The 23,237-nt window shown below is 38.4% G+C and overlaps 1 protein-coding gene across 4 annotated transcripts in view; it reads left to right on the top strand.

Moving 5' to 3' along the window:
• Positions 1–23,237, top strand: part of CDK14 (cyclin-dependent kinase 14) — a 603,701-nt gene that overhangs the window by 469,032 nt on the left and 111,432 nt on the right. For all 4 annotated transcript variants that reach the window (XM_011996009.1, XM_011996010.1, XM_011996011.1 and 1 more), the window contains one exon: positions 8,697–8,745. In XM_011996009.1, coding sequence (XP_011851399.1) covers positions 8,697–8,745 — 49 coding nt within the window. The remainder of the gene's footprint in view (positions 1–8,696; positions 8,746–23,237) is intronic.

The following is a 23,237-nucleotide window of genomic DNA, read 5'->3' as shown; positions in this document are numbered from 1 at the left end:
CAAAAAAATTTTAAGTTAACCAGGCATAGTGGCATACTCCTATAGTCCCAGCTACTTGGGAGGCTGAGGTGAGAGGATCAGTTGAGCTTGGGAGGTCAAGGCTGCAGTGAGCATGATTATGCCATTGCACTCCCGCCTGGGTGACAGAGCAAGACCTTGTCTTTAAAAATAAAAAAGGAAATGTTAACAAAAAGAAAGAAAGAAAGAGATGTTCAAAACTTGCCCCAATAATTTTTACCAAAAAAAAAAGAATACTAGTAAGAAAAGACATTTCCTGGATAACAAGAGGCACTCTAATGAAAATACTATGATAATGACATAAATAGATGAGTATTAAAGAGTCCAAGCTCTTATATATTTTGGAATGTAATATAGGACAAAGGTGTCACTTCAAATTATCGGAGAAAGAGTGATCTATAATGATTGATTTTTACCGAATCCTGGCATAATCGTCTGTCCTCCTTGAACAAAGAAAATGTCATACCATATTTACAAAATAAATTCCAGATAGTAAAGCCAAGAAGTAACAATTTGTTTAAAAAAAAAAAAGTAGGAGAAAAATGAAGTTATTGTTTGTATAAAATCAAGATCAGGGTCGTCTTCTTTAAACAAGACAAGAAAGCCAAAAGAAAAAGAGTAATTTGGGGCAGAGCCAAGGTGGCCGACTATGAAGCAGTGGCGATCCAAGGCTCCCATCAAAAAGAACTAAAACAGCTTGCGAATCCTGCACTGGCAACTGAGGTATCCAGGTTCTGTCATGCGGACAGACTAGGCAGCTGGCATGATCCACAGAGAGGAAGGAAGAGCGGTGTAGTGTGGCGGCCCACCTGAGAGCCACACAGGGCAGGGGACCCCTCACCCCCTAGTCAGGGGAGGCAGTGAGTGAGTGTGCTACCCAGCCTGGGAAACTGTGCTTTTTCCACGGAACTGTGTAACCCGCGAATTGGAAGATCCCACTCATGAGCCCACATCACCAGGGCCTAGGGTTCCAACCATGGAGCTGCTCAGATTTTCAACAGCCACTAAGCTAGAATCTGCTTAAGCATTCCAAGCTCCTGGTGGGAGGGCTGGCCATCACCACAGCTGTGGCTACCTGCTGTCTAAACCCTCAGAGCTCCTTCAGGGAGGGGCAGCAGCCAATTCTGGGACTGCTAGCTGCCTAACACACTAAGCTCCCAGGGCAAGATAAGGGCAGCAGCCATCTCTATAGCTCTAGGCTATGCTCTTCCCCTGCTGAAGCCGGGGAAGCTGGGTGGCTTGGTCCCAAGAGGGATTCCCCACAGCGCAACACACCAGCTGTGGCAGACTGTGGCCAGAGTACCTCTTCAGACCTGACCCTGACTCATCTTTTCTCACGGGAATGGGGCGTCCCTGCAGAAACTCCAGCAACTCCAGCCAGGGGCTCAGGGGCAGAACTCTGATCTCTCTGGGCCTTACACCTAGGGGGAGGGGTGGCCATAGTCTCTGCAGACCAGCAGACTGCGTCTTTCCTCCTGCTAGTTCTGAGGAATCCAGGCAGCCCAGATGAGTGGGTTTCCCTTCAGCTCGGCACACCCCTCCACCAAGGGACAACCAAAGTACTTCATTAAATGGGTCCTGCTCCCCGTGCCACCCAACTGGGTGAGACCCTCTAACAGGGGTTGTCAGACACCCTACATAGAAGTGTTTCTATTGGCATCAGGTAGCTGCCCCTTGAGGTCAGAGATCCCAGAGAAAGGAGCAGGCACCCATCTTTGCTGTTCTCCAGCCTTCTCAAGTTCACTCCAGGCACGAGAGTGAAACAGATAAATAGGGCCTGAAGTAAATACCCAGCAAATGGCAGCAGCCATACAGAAGAGAGACCTGACCTTTGAAAGAAAAAATAAACAAACAGAAAGCAACAGCAGCATCAACAAAAATGTTCGCAGAAAAACCTCCTCCAAGGGTCAGCAGCCTCAAAGATTGACACTAGACAAACTCATGAAGATAAGAAAGAATCAACAAAAATACGCTGAAAACCCAAAAGGCCAGAGTGCCTCTACTCCTTCAGATGATTGCAACGCCTCTCCAGCAAGGGCGCAGAACTGTACAGAAGATGAGATGGATGAAGTAGGTTTCAGAAGGTGGGTAATAACAAACTCTGCTGTGCTAAAGGAGCATGCACTAACTCAATGCAAAGAAGCTAAGAACCTTGATAAAAACCTTACAGGAGCTGCTAACTAGAATAACCAGTTTAGACAGGAACATAAATGACCTGATGGAGATGAAAAACATAGCATGAGACCTTCATGAAGCATACACAAGTATCAATAGCCAAATTGATCAAGCAGTAAAAAGACAGAACCTACAATCGATTGGAGTACCTGAAAGAGACAGGGAGAATGGAACCAAGTTGGAAAACACACTTCAGGATATTATCTAGGAGAACTTCCCCAACCTAGCAAGACAGGCCAACATTCAAATTCAGGAAATACAGAGAATACCATAAAGATACCAACCCCAAGACACACAATTAACAGATTCTCCAAGGTCAAAATGAAGGAAAAAATGTTAAGGGCGGCCAGAGAGAAAGGACAGGTCACCTACAAAGGGAAGCCCATCAGACTAACAGCTGATCTCTCAGCAGAAACCCTGCAAGTCAGAAGACAGTGGGGGCCAATATTCAATGTTCTTAAAGAAAAGAATTTTCAAACAGAATTTCATATCCAGCCAAACTAAGCTTCATAAATGAAGGAGAAATAAAATCATTTTCAGACAAGCAAATGCTGAGGGATTTTGTCACCACCAGGCCTGCCTTGCAAGAGCTGCTGAAGGAAGCACTAAATATGGAAAGGAAAAGCTGGTACTAGCCACTGCGAAAAACACACCAAAATATAAAGACCAATGACATTGTGAAGAAACTGCATCAACTAGTGTGCAAAATAACCAGATAGCATCATGATGACAGGATCAAATTCACATGTAACAATATTAACCTTAAATGTAAATGGGCTGCATGCCCCAATTAAAAGACACACTGGTAAACTGGATAAAGAATCAAAACCCATCAGTGTGCTGTATTCAGAAGACCCATCTCATGTGCAAAGACACATATAGGGCCAAAATAAAGGGAGCAAAAGTTACCAAGCAAATGGAAAGAAAAAAAAAAAAAAAAAAAGACTGTGATTGCAGTCCTAGTCCCTTGACAAAACAGATTTTAAACCAACAAAGATTAAAAAAAAGACAAGGGCATTACATAATGGTAAATGGTACAATTGAAAAAGAACAACTAACTATCCAAAATATTTATATACCCAATACAGGAGCACCTAGATTCATAAAACAAGTTCTTAGAGACCTACAAAGAGTTTTAGACTCCCACAAAATGATAGTTGGAGATTTTAACACCCCACTGTCAATATTAGATTAATGAGACAGAAAATTAATAAGGATATTCAGAACCTAAACTCAGCTCTGGATCAAGTGGACCTTATAGATAGCCACAGAACTCTCCACCCCAAATCCACAGATTATACATTATTTTCAGTCCCACATGGCACTTATTATTCAGAAAACAACCAAATAATTAGAAATAAATCACTCCTCAGCAAGTGCAAAAGAACTGAAATCATAACAAAACATTCTCTCAGACCACAGTACAATCAAATTAGAGCTCAGGATTAAGAAACTCACTCAAAACCACACAACTACATGGAAATTGAACAGCCTGCCCCTGAATGACTCCTGGCTAAATAATGAAATTAAGGCAGAAATCAAGAAGTTCTTTGAAACCAATGAGAACAAAGAGACAATGTACCAGAATCTCTGGGATGCAGCTGAAGAAGTGTTAAGAGGGAAACTTATCACACTAAATGCTTACATGAGAAAGCTAGAAAGAGCTCAAATCGACACCCAAATATCACAATTAAAAGAACTAGAGAAGCAAGAGCAAACAAATCCAAAAGCTAGCAGAAGACAAGAAATAACTGAGATCAGAGGAGAACTGAAGGAGATGGAGACACAAAAAAACCCTTCAAAACATGAATGAATCCAGGAGCTGGGTTTTTTTTTTTTTTTTTTTTTGAAAAAATTAACAAAATAGAGCAGTGGCTAGATTAATAAAGAAGAAGAGAGAGAAGAATCAAATAGATGCAATAACAAATGATAAATGGGATATCACCACTGACCCCAGAGAAATACAAACTACCATCAGAGAATAGTGTAAACACCTCTACACAAATAAACTAGAAAATCTTGAAGAAATGGATAAACTCATAACACATACACTTTCCCAAGATTAAACCAGGAAGAAGTTGGATCTCTGAATAGACCAATAACAAGTTCTGAAATTGGGGCAGTAATTCATAGGCTACAAACCAAAAAAAGCCCAGGACCAGATGGATTCACAGCTGAATTCTACCAGAGATACAGAGAGGAACTGGTACTATTCCTTCTGAAACTATCCCAAACAATCGAAAAGGAGGAACTCCTCCCTAACACATTTTATGAGGCCAGCATCATCCTGATACCAAAACCAGGTGGAAACACACACAAAAAAGAAAACTTCAGGCCAATATCCTTGATGAACATTAATACAAAAATCCTCAATAAAATACTGACAAACCAAATCCAGCAGCACATCAAAAAGCTTCATCCCCAGCATGCAAGGCTGCTTCAACATATGAAAATCAATAAACGTAATCCATCACATAAACAGAACCAATGACAAAAACCACATGATTATCTCAATAGATGCAGAAAAGGCCTTTGATAAAATTCAACATCCCTTCATTTTAAAAACTCTCAATAAACTAGGTATTGATGGAACTATCTCCAAATAGTAAGAGCTATTTATGACAAACCCATAGCCAATATCATACTCAATGGGCAAAAGCTGGAAGCATTCCCTTTGAAAACTGTCACAAGACCAGGATGCCCTCTCTCAACACTCCTATTCAACATAGTATTGGAAGTTCTGGCTAGGGCAATCAGGCAAGAGAAAGAAGAAATAAAGGGTATTCAGATAGGAAAAGAGGAAGTCAAATTGCCTCTGTTTGCAGATGACATGATTCTGTATTTAGAAAAGCCTATCGTATCAGCCCAAAAACTTTTTAAGTTGATGAGGAACTTCAGCAAAGTCTCAGCATACAAAATCAATATGCAGAAATCACAAGCATTCCTATGTACCAACAATAGACAAACAGAGCGCCAAATGATGAATGAACTCTTATTCACAATTGCCATAAAGAGAATAAAATACCTAGGAATACAGTTAGCAAGGGATGTGAAGGGCCTCTTCAAGGAGAACTACAAACCACTGCTCAAGAAAATAAGAGAGGACACAAACAAATGGAAAAACGTTCCATGCTCATGGATAAGAAGAATCATTATCGTGAAAATGGCCATACCTCCCAAAGTAATTTATAGATTGAAAGCTATCCGCATCAAGCTATCATTGACATTCTTCACAGAATTAGAAAAAAAAAAAAAACTACTTTAAATTTTAGATAAAACCAAAAAAGAACCTGTATAGCCACGACAGTCCTGAGCAAAAAGAACAAAGCTGGAGGCATCATGCTACCTGACTTCAAACTATACTACAAAGCTATAGTAACCAAAAGAAAAAAAAAAGGCATGGTACTGGCACCAAACAGACATATAGACCAATGGAATGGAACAGAGACCTCAGAAACAATGTCACACATCTGTAACCATCTGATCTTCGACAAACCTGACAAAAACAAACTATGGGGAAAGGATTCCCTGTTTAATACATGGTGCTGGGAAAACTGGCTAGCCATATGCAGAAAACTGAAACTGGACCCCTTCCTTACACCTTATACAAAAATTAACTCAAAATGAATTAAAGAACTAAATATAAAGCCCCAAATCATAAAAACCCTAGAAAAAATCCCAAGTAATACCATTCAGGACTTAGGCATGGGCAAAGATTTCATGACAAAAATGCCAAAAGCAATTGCAATAAAAGCTAAAATTGACAAATGGGATCTAATTAAACTAAAGAGCTTCTGCACAGCAAAAGAATGAACAGAGTGAACAGAATAAACAGGCAACAGAATGGGAGAACATTTTTGCAGTCTACCCATCCGACAAAGGTCTAATACCCAGAATCTACAAGGAACTTAAACAGATTTACAAGGAAAAGACAAACAACCCCATCAAAAAGTGTGCAAAGGATGTGAAATTTCTCAAAAGAAGACATTTATGCAGCCAATAGACATGTGAGAAAAAGTTCGACTTCACTGATCATTAGAGAATTGCAAATCAAAACCATAGTGAGACCATCTCATGCCAGTCAGAATGGCAATTATTAAAAGTCAGGAAACAACAGATGCTGGTGAGGCTGAGGAGAAATAGGAATGCTTTTACACTGTTAGTGGGAATGTGAATTAGTTCAATCATTGTGGAAGATAGTGTGGTGATTCCTCAAGGATCTAGAACCAGAAATACTATTTGACCCAGCAGTCCCATTACTGTGTATATACCCAAAGGAATATAAATAATTCTACTATAAAGACACTTGCACATATATGTTTATTGCAGCACTATTTACAGTAGCAAAGACATGGAACCAATCCAAATGCCCATCAATGATAGACCAGATAAAGAAAATGTGGTACATATTAACTGTGGAATACTATGTAGCCATAAAAAGGAATGAGATCATGTCCTTTGCAGGGACGTGGATGAAGCTGGAAGCCATCATCCTCAGCAAACTAACACATAAACAGAAAACCAAGCATGTTCTGACTCACAAGTGGGAATTTAACAATGCGAACACATGGATACAGCAAGGGAAATATCACACACAGGGGCCTGTTGGGGAGTCGGGGGGAGAGGGGAGGGAGAGCATCAGGACAAATAGCTAATGCATGCAGGGCTTAAAACCTAGATGATGGGCAGATAGGTGCAGCAAACCACCGCAGCACAAGTATACCTACATTAACAAACTTGCATGTCCTGCACATGTATCCTGGAACATAAAGTAAAATAAAAAAGAATAAGAATATTTTACTAAATAAAAATTTAAATTTCTATGTGGAAAAAAGTGCATACATATTTCACTTTTATACACACACATGCACACACACACGGGTCAACTTGATCATATACAAAAATACTTGTATAAACTGATTGATAAAAAACCAAGAATCCAATATTAAAATTGGTATCAGCTATGAAAAGTGAAATTTGAAACAGTAGAAGAAATGTAAATGGCCAGAAAGCATATGAAAAGAAGCCCAAGAATGTTTTATCAAGTGTGGCTTTGGCAACATGTAAACAACTGATAACAACCAATGCTAGAAGACATATGGAGAAAGTGACATTCTTTTTCATCACTGGTGGGAAAATGAAAAGTACTCTGTCGGCATTTATTAAATTGTAAAATATGCATACCATTTGCCAAGCAATTCTATATCGGGGAATCCATCCAACAGAAATGAAAGCATCTGTATGTAGAGAGACATGTGCAAGGATATTTGCTTAAGTATTGTTTGTAAGGGAAAAGAAATTGGAAACTACTTAAAGGTTCATCAATGGGAGAACAGTCAGATAAATTATGGTACTTCTATGAAACGTTATACAATTTTAAAACAATCGTTACAGGCTGGGCGCGGTGGCTCACTCGTGTAATCCCAGCACTTTGGGAGGCCAAGGCAGGTGGATCACCTGAGGTCAGGAATTCGAGACCAGCCTGACCAACATGATGACACCCTGTCTCTACTGAAAATACAAACATTAGCTGGGTGTGGTGGTGCATGCCTGTAATTCTAGCTACTCAGGAGGCTGAGGCAGGAGAATCGTGTGAACCCAGGAGGTGGAGGTTGCAGTGAGCCAAGACTGGGCCATTGCACTACAGCCTGGGCAACAGAGCAAGACTCTGTCTCAAAAAAAAAAAATTGTTACATATATTTCTTGATTTGAAGGACTATCCAGTATATATTGTTAAGTGCCAAAAAAGTTTCAAGGGTAATGTTTATTGTAAAATCCATTCAAAAAAATCAGTGGTATATAAGTTTGCACATAAGGATGGGTGTATTCCATAAACAAAAAATATTGAAAAGGGACATATCAAATCATTAACAATTGCCATAGCATCAGAAGTGAAAGAATGAGATTCTGAAGAGATTATAATATCTATTCTCTATCACTTTATTGTTTAACTTGGTAAAACAAACATGTTCCTTTTTAAACTAAAACAAATCTAAAGATTGTTCACAGATAAATGTAAATATACAGTATAGGACTCTGGTACTTTGACTTTGAGCATGTATAAATACCATACAGTATAGGAAAGGAGACCCAACATTATCGTATTTGGTCAGAGAAATCATCATAGGAAAAAACAGCAAGCCTCACTTGACAAAATGTATTGATATGCTTCTATAAATCTACTTACAGGTTGGAGGTTTGGAATTTGCATTTCTTTTTTCAACTCAATTAAAACTTAGTTATTCTAAGAAATAGTTACTATGAAAGCAAATTATGAAATAAACCATCTTAGACAAAAGAAAACAATGCTTCACCGTTTAATATGTTGTAACCTTCCTGTTTTACTCTTTACAACTGCCCAGTATAAAAGTGAAGACCTTACTATGCTGGCCTAACTGACTGAATAGCCCACTGTCTTTTTTTAAAGTTGAAGTTTTTTCAACATGCTTGTAATATATACATTTGATACAAAGATTGTTTATCATTTTTCTCTTTTATTTCAGAACGCTTTACCCTGTACAGCTCTAAAAACCTTAGACAAGCGTGGAATAAGTAAGTCTTTATACAGATTGTGCTCATTCTCTTTCTTTCTCTTTTAATATTTACAACTCTTCTTATATGTTTTTCATGACATTGTTCATTCATCCTGTTGTGTATTTATTCATTCATTTAACCATTAAACTGCTGTTAAACCTTAACTGTGTGCTAGCTACCGTGTTCAGCCTGAGCCAACACTGTATGAATTTGAGTTCCTAGAGAGATGTGGCATTGCTTCAGAACTGTAAATCCTAAAATTCCTCGTGGTCAGTCTCCTTGCAGCTAAATTCCAAGAAATATTTTTGTATTAGCAAAAAAGCATTTAGAAAATACAATATAGTGACTGACCTTCTAATATAAATGATGTTGGTGACAACTTTTGAGCTAAAGTTGATCTTTCAGATTTTTTCACTTTGCCTATTTTTCGCTTAAGCCTTATTGGGAAGCTAAATGCATTTATGTCTTGAAGTATGTGTTCTCCATTTATTTCATGTCTGTTCTCTCATCTGACCTTAGTTAGTTTTATTTATGGTTTTTGAAATTTCATAAAATCTGAAGATCTGGATTTTGTAGTTATTCAGGAGACTTTTATTGCAAGCCAAGGTGTTAGAAAATCATTGGAAGTTGGAAACAGCAATTTAGTCATTCCCATTTACTTGTGGGTGTCACATTTCAAGGATTATGCTGGAGAAAAGACAACTGGAACTGGGTTGATTAAATAAACTGCAATTTGTCATACAATTTTGTCTACTTGGAATTTAGTGTTATACTCACATTTTTCACTGTTATCACATGTTTAATTTTGGATACTCCCAGTTACGAAAAAAATAAGAAAAACTTTTTCATATTAAAATGCTGCTAATCCATGCTGTCAGTGGATACAGTGGACAGCTAATGGCAAGGAACTCATAAAATGAATACATTAAATTCTACGGTAGTTTAGGGATTTGGCCATTTATTTTTATTAAATTTGTAACTCGAACACATAGGTATAACCATTTTTGTCTAACATGGGGCTTTGCATGTGCCATTTGAAGAGCCAGTTTTTGCTCTCAAGGCTCCCCTGGGAAGCATTCCCTCTCCTGGGAGCTTTCTGTGCATACTCCTCTTCTCTACCTCCCCATTTCCTGATCACTGGTCTAACATATTTTAATTAAGTGCTTTTATACACCAAGTAATATATACAGTATACAGTTCCTACCTTAATTAAATGATCAAACACATTCCTGTCTCATACGAATATGGCATCATTCCTTCCAACCAGATAACCACTTTATGAAACAATTCTTGATAAAGCCATTGAATCTGTAAACCTATATTTAAAGTAACAGGAAAATTTGAAACTATCAGATGTAGCATAGCAGCATTTCTGGAGAACAGGTAATTAGAATTAGAGAATTTATCATTAGAATTTTAATTCAAAGGCATTTAATAAACTGAGTCTCACCATTAGATTATTTTTTAAATATTTTAAGGAAAATGATAAAAGCCAAGCTTGAGGTAAGATTTTAAAATTATGAACATGGCTTGTTTAGAAACTTGCTATTTTTAAGTCCTTGTAAGTCTTGCCTTAAGGGTTTATTTCAGAGACACTAAGTAACAAAATCATTACTAAAAATATTAAAATGCTACTTTCTGGTATTCTAATATTAAGTGCTGAATCTTTAGAGCCAAGCCGTAGCCTCTAGCCAATTCAAACCAATGCAATTTAAAGAGAACTAAGATGCAGAGATGTTAATTATATTATTGATTTTTCCTCCAAATGGTCCTTGCAACCATCATCAACATTTCAGCATCTTTCAGTTAAGGAGTGAGATCAGAATTTGAAAGAACTACATTAAAAGACTATTACATGAGTGATGGTTTTCTCCATTGCCAACTAATTTGCTTGTCTATAGCACAATTACTAAACTGAAGTAACTGTTAAATTCTCTTTGTACGGTGGTAATAGGTTTAAAATAAATTGAACTGATTTGCAAGAACTAATTTGAGTTCAGTTTAGATAGGCTAATATAAGATAGGTGGGTTAATATAAAGAAGTAGGTCACTGTTCAAAATTAAGTAACAATGCTTTTAAAAATATATATTAACCTAGGGATTGAAGCTAGTGGATATGTTAACCTGCCTAAGAGAGTAGAAATTTCTTGAGAAATGAATCCTTAAGTTTATTTGAATAGCTATAACAAAAGATCCAGTTTATTTTGGGGCCAACTCTAGGTAACACATAGGCAATTCCCTGCTGAATTCATTTATATCAGCAACCATGGACATAATTTCATCCTTTGAAAGATTCTTTTATTGTTCTGTGAAAACAAAGCAGTGATGGGGGAAAATAACATAAGATCCAACAGATATCCAAATTCAAAAGAATAATAGAAAGAAGAAATCTTAATTATGTGATTGAGAATAATAAATGTATATTAATAAAGAAAAAAAGTCCTTTTATTCCCTCGTACTGGAAGTGCATAATCCATGTGGGCTCTTCCTCCGTAAAGGGGATTGTGGATTAAAGGGAGACAAATCTTAGTTTTGTAAAAACATGTACTGTTTTCTGATTACCTTCAAGACATTCCATTTTATTTCGTTGCAGTTATATTCTCCCTATTTCTCTTCCAAATCTCTCTATTTATAGTTGTCTGACATTGGCATGTATGTGCAATCAACCAAGAATTTTAGCCACTTAAAAGATCTTTTATTATTTTGGCTGGAGAAGAAGCCTTAGTATATCCTCTCCAGCAAAGTTAAGGGGAAGATTCCAGGAACACATTTGCTTGTTTTGGAACTTTTAAACAGCTGAACGATTTCAGAGGTTTGAAAGTATCAAAAAGAGAACTAAGGAAAAACCACGAAGTCACAGAAGACAGATCTGGAAAAGGCCACTTGTGGCTGGTAACAAGAAGCACGTCTACAGACTTGAGTAGGCACAGGTTAACCTTTTCTTGCTTGTTCCCACATATGCTATGGTTCTGCTTATAATCCTCTGTTAGTTAAGTAAAACTGGATTTCTCCTAAGAATTTGTAAGAATTGATATTTTAAATTGTGTAGTAAATACAGAGACATTTAAACAAAGCTACCTTTCTGGGAACACAAAAACAGAAGAAAAATCTTACCTGCTACAATTGAATGTTCCAGTGGAGTCACAAACCCAAATTTAAAAGATTTAGAAATGTTTCCTAACTTTGTGTTCTTGAACTTTCCTTGAGTATTTTATCTGATTTGATGTCTAACTTCCAAGACATATTTTAAAGGTGACTTGGAGTTACATATGCATAAAACATAATGTATTTAAAATAATATTCAGAGGAATAACGTAACTTTCACTCTCTATTTATGTTGGTGGTGCTTTATTGTATTTTTCTTGTCATTATAGATGATATGTCCCATTAAGATTTAAGTCAGAGACTTCGCACGAAACTGAAAGACCCTGTTTTCCATTCTCCCTAATGTTCTAAGTTGATCTAAAATTTTCTAACATAATAATATATTGCAAAGTAAGCTGGAGTTTTAAATGTCTTTCCCTGTTTAGAAATGTGAGAGGAAGGTAAGAACACTGTTATTGCACTAGGAGGAGCAGTTGAGTTGAGTGAGATCTGAAATCATCTTTCCCCACTTTCACATTTTTTTCATTGTTGATCATTTTTGTTATAACTCTGTTTACTTCAAAGTAACAATTTTAATTTATTTAGTGCCTGGAGACTTCTTCTCGTAATATTTTCAAAGAAATTATTCTATACATCACTAATTCACTGTTTTGGGGATGGGTTTATTGGGCTGATAAGCTCTAAAGCAGACACTAACGCAGACATTTTGGAATTCCAGTCTTTTAACTCAAAGGATGAGCTGCAGCTGTCCACTGCCCAGCTCTATGGATTTGAGTTCAGCATTAGAACACTGCATGAGGTGTCGTTCTTCACCACATGCCATACCCTTGAAAATGTACTGTTTTCAATACGCAGACAGTCCAATCCAAGCAGGTCTCTTGTCCTGACTCTTCACAGCCATACATATAGTATTGTTTCCAGGCCCCAAAGGCTCACCTGCTTGCTTGGAAGTTGCAGTTCGTAGCAATTTCTGGAGACATTTGTTTTCATGAGAATGAATCATTAGTTCAGTTACTGAAAGCATTACATATGATATGATGTTTATCAAGACCCCCTAAACCCTTTGCCGTCTAACAGAGAGCAGCTCTTCTAGGAAATTGCAGATAGGATTCTTGAAAGGAAAAAGAAGAGGACCTAAAATAGGAAATGCTTCCCAGGCCCTGGTGGGAGTCCTAGAGAGCCTTGGAAAAGACAATAAAGATCTGTCCAAAGATTCAGGTCGCAAGCAGGTGCCAGGAGGACAAAGAGAAAACTATCTGAGTGGAAGATGGTAAATTTGCCAAAGGCCTAGCTCTGATCACTAGCAGTGGCAACAGTATAAATGTGAAAGCATATGAAACAGACATAGTCAAAGGCCTGACATGCAACTCATCTCCACAGTTATAGTTGTGGTGGAACTAACAGTTAGACAGCCTTTTGCAATGTATATTGTCACATCCCCACATAGCTTATGGCAGTCTTTTGAGGTAGTCAGGGCAGATATTATCATCTTCATTTTATAGCCTAAAATTAAAAACAGGCTCATGAGGTCAAATGATCAGCACAATTGCAAATAACAACTAGGAATGTATGTACTCCAGTGAATCTTATGAAGGGAATATTATCCATTTTAAAACCCCATATTCATGGGAGCTTATCAATATCAATTTTATTTTGTTCTCACTGCAGCCATGAGTGGGGATGTCTCTTCTGGGACCTGATGCCATTCCCAATCTAGATTTCATGCAGCCAAGAGAGCTGAGACAGAGCAGAAACATGACTTCTCTGTCCTGGGGAAAACAGTGTTTGAAGCTGGCTGACTGCCCGCACCACCAACTTGGGCCTCTCCTGCGTACTGCTGGGTAGTGCACCATGGGAAAAAGGCTGGCTTTGTGACAGTCTAAGTGCCAGAGATGACAGGCCTGTCTGCTACCCACTCACACTCTACCAGTGAGGTTTGTCACCTCTTCCATACAGCTCCCACTGCCCCCAGGAGGTTAGCCCCTATCATTTTGTGTCAGTGCCAGATTTCTTATCCATGTCTCTTTTTGTTTGTAGCGAAGAATTCAGTGTCACTAGTAACCCCTGGTGATGGCCTAGGGCAGGCCCCATGCTGTTTTTTATCTGTTGGACATGCGTTTTTTGTTCCCCTTCTGATAGACAGAAAATACCTATCTTCTCTCACTAATTGGCAGTATGTGCCAGGCTTGGGAGTTGGCAACAGCTGTTGCTTTTCATCCTATCAGATTATGTGTTGGACTCCTCATCCAAAAAGTACGTGCTTATGGTGTGGCTAATACCTTCCTCCTGCCATCCAGCTCATTAAGGAATAAAACCCAACCCTACTTCTGAAGTGGCACAGAGCTTCTAGAGGCAGCTGGGCTGCTCATTTCCCTGAAAGGAGGAGATGGAATTAGGCTTTCTTGAACTCTTCTCCAAACAGATTCTAGAAGCATAAACTGTAGGAGTTCCTCTGCTTCTCCCAAATATACAGTGGGTGTTTGTATTCTGTGACTGCCATAACAAATTACCACACATGTATTGGTGTAGAATACTACAAACATTACCTTACAGTTCTGTCAGGCAGAAGTCTGGATGAGCTGAGCTGGTTTCTTTTCTCTGGGTCTCACAAGGCCAAAATCAAGATGTTGACCAACTTGGGCTCTTACCTGGAGGCTCTCGGGGAGAATCTTATCTGGAGGCTCTCGGGGAGAATTTACTCCCATGCTCACGCAGGTTGTTGGCAGAATTCAGTTCCTTGTGGGGTAGGGCTGAGGTCTCACTTCCTTGCTCACTGTCTCCACCCGTTCAATGCCTCCTGCATGCCTCATCACATAGCCACCTTCTCCATCAAACAAGCTTCTGATCTCTCTGACTTCCTTTCTGCCCCATCTCCTCTGCCTCCAGCAGGAGGAAGTTCTCTGCTTCCAAAGGTTCGTGTAATTAGATTGGGCCCACCTGGTTAATCCAGGTTACTCTCTCTGCACAGTCCCTTTTGCCATGAAAAGTTACCTGTTCACCAGCTTCAGGGGTTAACAGGTGGACATCTTTGGGGGCCATTTTGCTTATCACAAGTGGGTACTGGAGTGTCCCATTCAATCCCGAGTCATGGAGTGAAGCAGAGCACAGAGGAGGAGCAAACCCAGTCCTACCCAGGTCAGACACAGTCTGTTTTGCCTGGTCTCTGACCCATCAGGTAACAGGCATAGGCTTCTGACTTCAAGTTGCCTGGTTCACAACCGGTGTCTTCAAAATTATATGTAAGGAAGAAATTGGTTTTTATCCCTAGCACAGAGAAAAAAAAGATTATGCTCAAGAAGGCTGCTGGCCTCTGAGGTAACCAAAAGTTTGGCCTGACATTTCTATGTCTGTGCTGACAAATGCAGTAGCCGTTAGGCCTCTGTGGTTCCAGGTCACTTAAAATATGACTACTGTGAATTAGGAACTGAATTTTTTATTATATTTAAATGTAATTAAAAAGAGTTAAGGGCCACAAGTGGCTGGTGGCTGCCATATTGGGTGACACAATTCTACATCAACTTGTGCAATATTCGTTTATTTTAAATGCTTGTCAGTGTAATACAAATGTGGATGTCTGCTGCTTTGGAAACGCTACACTAAAGTCATTGCATTTTGCACTCAAGTGTCCAGAGATCTTGCTTTTTATTTTTGCTTCTCACCTCTCTTTTATTTGTAAACACCCTGAGAATAATAGCTCTGGAGTACCCAATAAGCATAATAAATCTGCAGGGGGAATAGTGGAAATATCAAAGAACATCAAGCAGACATTCCTTTCCCTGCCTCCTCCCCTCCAGAAGCCACGCTGTTCCCTCCTGAGGGGCGCAGCCTGTTGCAAGCGTCTCTATTCCTTTCTCCTTCTTGTGTTCTCTCTCTCTCTTTTCTGTTGGTAACTGTTAGGGGTTAGACACACAGCTCTCTACCCTTTTTGAACTCCCTTAAGAATTCACCTCTCTGCTGTTGTTCCCGATCTCCTTGATCTCCCCTAACTCTACTCAGAAAACACCGTAAAGACTCAGCTTCCTGTTCATCACATATGAGATGCTGTTGAGAGGGGTTCCATTTTCTAAATAAGCCTTCCAAATCAAGGGCTGAGCCAGGTCTTCCTCACTGGGCCCCTGTGGGTATATATATACCTTAATTCTTAAGCTTTAGGACATTGAAAACTGCCACATTTGGGAAAGTGAAGCATGAATAAAATGCAATCATTTTTACTTCTCCTTATATAAAAGAAACACATGATATGTGATACTTTTCCTCAAACTTACTGATATCATTTTCATTTGATTAAGAAAATATTTACAAATTTAGTGAATGTTCAGCCTCAAAATGAAGATGAATATAAGAAGTCACTGGAGAAAGACACTATTTGTTTTTTAGCGTTTTTGTTTTTGTTTTGTTTTTTTGCAGCTTTGTTGCCCAGGCTGCAGTGGCAGGATCATGGCTCACTACAGCCTTGACCTCCAGGGCTCAAGCAATCCTCCCATCTCAGCCTCCCAAGTAGCTGGGACTAAAAGTACCTACCACCATCCCTAGCTAAAAAAGAGATGATTTTAACAACAATGTCATCCCTAGTATCCACTGTTACCCATTCCACCCTCTGGTTGTATGATTTTCATGAAATAATATATCCCTCTCATCATTTGGGGAGACTCTATAAAACCATGGCTCAATTTCTATTCATGGTGAGGATAGAGCTCCTACAGTATTCTTGTTAATACCTGCATCTAACATGTTGTGTACTTAGTGGTCTTACTGACCTAAGAATATATACCATCAGTAAATAGTATTGACATGAGCAAAGGAAAAAACAAAAGAGAAGGAGGAAGGTTGAACAAGCTAATTATTGACACAAATGACAAGAAAATGCCTGGAGCCAGCATCATCTTTGGTAGCATGGGAACCACGTTCATCCCTAGTTCCACTACTGAAATGTGTGATATTCAGGAAGCTCTCTAACTTCTCTGAGCCTCAGCTTTTCAATTTGTATAACCTCTTGGCAGGATTATTGTTTAATCTTTAAGTAAGGTAAGAGTATAAATTATTGGGTACCTTACTAAACACAGTCCTTTGGCAAATATTAGTTTACCTCCCTTCTCTTTTTCAGTGCTCCCTGTCGTACCTCCCAGTGAGAGTGTTTCATTCAACTCCAAATAAGCAATTACCCTTCAACATGGATACCACTCCTACATAGAGTCCCCAGACATCTTCTGGAATATTATTTCTGCCTTCTTAGGGGCACATGCTGAACTGCTTGGTCACCAAAACTTTTGTTTTAAAATACTTGTTGTGTAAAAACAAGATTTCCCCTTCCTCAACAGTTTCTTCCTAAGAGTGGTGTGTTAACCAATAGCATTGTACATAATTAATGCAATACTGTGATTTATCCTTAGTCTCGAAACACATTTTATTAGACAGTTTTCCTAATTAGATTGAAAGAAACCCATAGACAGATCACTGTTACCAGGTTCAAATGTCTGTTAGACCTTTTCTCGTGATATAACCTGTACACAAACTGATGGATAACCCTAAGCCAGGAGTGTAGGGTCTGGGCATCCACTTGGCCCAGTGATTTCACTGGTGAGACTAAAAGTAATTATCCTTGCTGTTTACAGCATTTAGAGGGGGAGAGTAGATGAATTATCTCTCAAAACACAATGAATAAAGTCTGGGAGCATGGCCATGCCATATCTGTTATGGTGAGGAAAATGGGAAGGGGATTCCAAAGGTAACTGGCCTTTTTCTTTTAGACACTGAGCCACGTCCATACCCTAAGGCACAGATCCCATGTTAAATAGTTATTTCCATCATGGCAGTGACATTAACTTTAACAATAGGTTTCATTATGTCTTTAACAACAACAAAAATGCACTTTGAAAAGCCTTAAACACACACATATACAACTCCCAACACAATTATTTTTCTGTCTTCTCTGAAAGAATATTCTAAAATCATTTCAACATCTTTGGGATTTCAGAAAAATCTAGTGTTGGTTTACAGTGGAAGTCTCATAGAGTTTATATATATATATATATGTGTGTGGTTATTATTACTCAGACTATAAATGAGATAAATGAATAGAAATATTAACACAAAGGGATCAATATTCTGGCCCTCATTACGTTGTTGTACAGCATATCTTTGTGTATCTCTATGTGAATTCTCTGCTAGTCCTCAGCTGTATTTAATCCCTCAAGACTTGATATACAAACATAATGCCAAATAGAGAACTTCCCTTAAATTATTCAAATCTCCCCATAAGTGATTTCCCACTCTTCCTGCAATAGAAAACATTTGATCATAAATTCAATTAAATCAGCCATCATCTTTGTGATGTTTGTCCAGCTAAATCCTTTAGTGACTAAACCAATAAACATACCAGCTGTGAGTGCGCGTGTGTGTGTGTGCGAGTGTGTGTTTATGGCACAACTATTGCAAAAGAATCGATTTGAAGTAAAGATGAAGGGTAGTTCTCATTTCTTAGGCCAGATTTTAACTACTTCACTAAAGCCAGGGCTTAAAAGATTAAATTCTTAGGGATAAAATCATGTGTACTTCTCTAAATGCATTGGCTTTTATTTCCTAATTTAGAGCTGAGTTTTAATATATAAAGTTTTAGATAAAAACTGATGTACTTTGGAGATGTTAGGAAAAAGCATCAAACCACGTCAACCATTCTTACTTATCTTTCTTCCCCAGCGTCTCCTCCCTAGTTAAAACAAAGGAAAAGTGACTGTCGACCTACTTTTAAGTTTCTCAGGGAAAATGGCATGATAGGACTATAGTACTATTTATAATTTCTTATGTCTGTCGGCTGAAGAGGTAAAGTTTATTGGAGGCTTATAAATGTTGATTGCTTCTCATCTTGATTCTAAAGCCTTTTAGACACACAAGTATAACCAACCTCCTCCCTTCTTTTTTGTCTTACCTTTACTAATGATCCTGTTTGGATATAACTGAACCCTGTTTATGCATCTTCACATATATGTATATCCATGTGGCCTGTAGAGGGCAGCATGCTCTGAGGGAAAAAAACAAAAAACAAAAAACAACAGTTACAGGGCAACTGTTTATCTCCGTAAAATATGAGATAAGCAGCTATATATATATTTTTTTTCTGATAGCAAAAGAAGTAAAATGTCTCTGTTAGAGAAGCCAGAGCTGCCCCATGCTTTGTCTGACCCTGTCTGCCACTTTAGGTGTCTGTTTGGATGATGAACATTTTTTATGAATTGGATCAGCCTACCTTGTAGGCTTCTTAGGGATTACACCAGGTTCCATGCCTTTGCCTCCACATGGGACAAAGCACATCGTTATATTTTTAAAGATGAATACAAACGGAATTTTTTTCTTTTGGCTCTCATTTCTTGTTACCCTTGACCGAAGTATAGAATTTGAGTCAAACTGTACCTATAGTTCTAATTTTATTTGGTAGTCAAGTGAGACTTTACCTTCCTATCTTAGAATTCTGCTATCTCACATCATTTGCTTTTAGGTTGTGACTGCCAAAGAATTCTGGCGCCTTTTATTTTTCCCAAGAAAATGAAAAACATTTCCACAGGGACATTTTCTGTTCAGAATAGACTTTGGACTTAAAGCTGGGCTCCTTCCCTTGCCTGCCTCGCACATCTTTGGAGTGAGTCCCTGATCAGGACCCCTTCTCTATTGCCACATTCATTGATTTTCTCAATCCAGTCTCTACCGTTCATCTGAAGAACCAAATCCTCCCACTGTGTGAACTACACTATTCCTTTATGAGAATTTAGAAATTTCTAGAAGCTGCATTAAATATTTTAAGGATATAGAGTAGTACCGTCCAATAGATCTTTATGCATTGACAAAAATGTTCGCTATCTTCACTTTCCAGTATGGTAACCACTAGCCACGTGTGGCTATTGAGTAACTTAATGTGGCTAGTGCAGTTGAGGAACTGAATTTTTAATTTCATTTAATTTATATTAGTTTAAATTCAAATAACCTCATGTGGCTACCGACTACCAAATTTCATAGTGCAAAATAGAGCATAACTTCTGATCAGCTTAAAGCAAGTGTTTCACCAGAATATGTTGTGAAGTGAATTAGGTTTTTCAGCTAAAAACCTCCTGCCCAGGTTTTTATTTTTGCACTTATTTCTTTATTATGTAGCTATAGACTTATATCCAAATCCTATGACTCTGCCTCAGGATTTGCTTTCTCTCAGAATATCTGAGAGATTTTCCATTTTCAGATTCTTCGATTTTGTTGAGTATTGAATGTATCTCTCTTGGGTATCCAGAATGGAGTTTCAAAGCATGGCATTTTGGCAGCACTGATTCTGTAGGTGCTGGCCGTTTCACAGTCTAAGCTCTGTCACTCTTCACCTGTTTATATCTAGTGTTCCTAAATATAGAAATACAACTTAGTAAATGTGCTAAAATGTGTCAGGCTACATAGAAGCTGGACACACAGCACATTAAGTAGGTTTTGTTTGTGTGGGTGTGTATGAGCAGCTATTTACATTGACTACAAATAAATATTAGGTTTGTATCATCCTTTTTGAAATGACCTCAACATTCTTTTGAAAATGTTCTTGTGGCCAGGTGTGGTGGCTCAAGCCTGTAATCCCAACAGTTTGAGAGGCCAAGGTGGGCAGATCACTTGAGTCCAGGAGTTTGAGACGAGACTGGGTGATATGACAAGACCCCAAATGTACAAAAAAATTATATATATATATATAAAATTTAGCCAGGCATGGTGGCATATGCCTGTAGTCCCAGCTACTTGGGAGGCTGAGGCAGGAGAATCATTTGAGCCCGGGATGCAGAGGTTGCAGTGAGTCAAGATCACATCATTGCACTCTAGCGTGGGCAACAGAGCAAAACCCTGTCAAAAAAAAGAAAAAGAAAAAGAGAAAGAGGAAAAAAAAAAGACAAGGAAAGAAGGGAGGAAAGGAGAGGAGATGGGAGGGGAGGGGAGGGGAGGGGTTCTTTTAAGCTCCCAAGTAATCAGATGAGTTTTTTTCTCTCTCTCTTTCATTTATTTAAACACTTCCGTATCTTTACGTATGATCTGCAAATGCCTATCTTCAGTTTCCTACATTATGCTGATGTTGTTAGTTTTAAGACATCAGTAGACTGTTTTTTTTTTTTTGGCCGCCAGCTTCTGATTCATGTTAGAGATATACCTGAAAATGCCCTTACCTACATGTACCTGGAAGTTATAAGTAGTTGGACCCCAGATGATACTAAATGTGCAGCTTTTTAATCCTATTCATTTGTCTTTCTTTTATTTCAGTTGTAAAGGTGAAAATGCTGATCAAAAAGATAAAAAGCCTAGCAATCATGCCAATTTGAGTTTTCTTAAAGCCACAGATATGAAATGGCACCTTTCCATTATAAATCATTTTATATAAAGAGCCAGATGTAGAGTTAAAGTTAGGAATAAAGGACTGTGAAACTCAGAGGTTGTGCTCAGTTGCAGTAAAAGATAGCCTCAGCCTATTTTATGCTCACCATCAAATCCCACTTTGGAGCATCCGTGCCCCTAGATCTACAACCTCCTCCACATGAGAGACGAATGCAGGGTCTTCTGGGAGTCACACTATAAGAATAATTTGACCAGCCTCTTGGAAAAGCCTAGGCATCCTCTCACCACAGGGCATGACAGTGAAATAGAGGCCATGAAACTTTTAGCAGTGTTTTTTAGTAATGAACTTTAAGACTGGGCTCCCATGCACAAAGCAAGTTCCCTGCCTTTGTAAGACTGGTGGCCTTTCTGTTGATGAATTATTGCAGAAAATCGTTTCACTAAAGTTTCTACAATGTAGTAACTATTTCTGTGTTGGGAACAGCCAATTGCAGACTCCAGAAGCACTTTAGGCTGTTTGATAATAGCGTTTCAGTCAAATGCAGATTCAGATAAGCATAGAGAGAAAAAATGAAAAGTCAAAGGCAAGGACTTGGAACTAGAAGGAGAACACGAGGTACCACTACTTAACTCTTCCTCATAACATAGAGTTGAAATACATCCTGCAGATTTGTTGTTAGAAGTCACTCCTTAAATTATACATTCATATTCTAATGTAGGAGGAAGCAATCTTTTTGAAATAAGATCTGTTGAAAGAAATACATGAATTTTTGTTCTAATTATTTGAAAATCCCTCCTCCAATATATTCTCATATTTGTTGCATACATCATAGAGTAAATTATTTCCCAGGACTTGAACTGCAAAACAAAAATGACAAACAAAAATGTTATGCATACTAACTTTAGCATCTGCCATGTAAGACTTTGCAGTATTTTCTCCCTAAACACACATCACAGTTATTCAGAATTCTAGCAGATGTCAGTTTCATACTCTGTAGCTCTGAGGGCTGGTTCAGATGTTTGTGTGTCACTCTATTTGGAAGTATTTGAACGTAAGGATTGAGAAGGGGAAAAGAAGAATAAGGATGGCCAAGTAGAAAGCATGCTTTTGCACTGTTGTGTTGATCAATTTGGACTTGAGGCCAGCACCCTGGTGCCCACTAGGCAGGAGGAAATCAAGACACTTAAAACTAAGATAGGCCAGGGAAACAAGAACCAATCATGGTGGACCATAAAATTAAGAAGTCATTGGACATTTAGAAAAAGGACAAACAGAGTGGGCCTGAAGGGGAGATTGGCAAAGAGAGGAGTATACTTTAATGTGTAACACAGCAAAACACAGTTATAAAATCTTAAAATCTGGAGACAAATTCTGAAGCATATCTATCAGGAGAATGTTTCTACATCAAAGTATTTAAAAGAATATTGAAAATATTTGTACTTAAGGTACCTCACCATTATCTTATTTTAGTAAGCATTTAAAAACAGAACTACCATTTGACTCAGCAATTCCATTACTGTTTATATACTGTTTTGGAAATACTGTGATAGTTGCACAATATTTATATGTTTATATATCAAAAAAGAAAATAAATCATATTACCAAAATGGCATATGCACTCACATGTTCATCATAGCGCTATTCACAATAGCAAATACGTGGAATCAACCTAGGTGCCCATCAGTGTTGAACTGAATAAGGAAAATGTGGCACATATACACCATGGAATACTATGCAACCATAAAAAAGAATGAAATCACATCCTTTGCAGCAACATGGATGCAGCTGGAGGCCATTAACCTAAGTATATTAACATAGGAACAGAAAAACCAAATATTGAATGTTCTCACTTGTAATTGGGAGCTAAACATTGAGTATGTATGGACACAATGATGGCAGCAATAGACACTGGAGACTATTGGGAGGAGGGGGAGGGATAAAGGGGTTGAACAGCACCTGTTGGGTACTATGCTAACTACCTGGGTAATGGGATCATTCGTACTCCAAACCTCAGCAACATGCAATTTATGCATGTAACAAACCTGCACGTGAACCCCCTGAA

The sequence above is a fragment of the Mandrillus leucophaeus genome, unplaced genomic scaffold, assembly GCF_000951045.1.
Source record: "Mandrillus leucophaeus isolate KB7577 unplaced genomic scaffold, Mleu.le_1.0 Scaffold50, whole genome shotgun sequence".
In the NCBI taxonomy this organism is placed as follows: Eukaryota; Metazoa; Chordata; class Mammalia; order Primates; family Cercopithecidae; genus Mandrillus; species Mandrillus leucophaeus.
The sequence above is the reverse complement of the archived record's forward strand: the minus strand, read 5'-3'. Positions and strand labels throughout refer to the sequence as shown.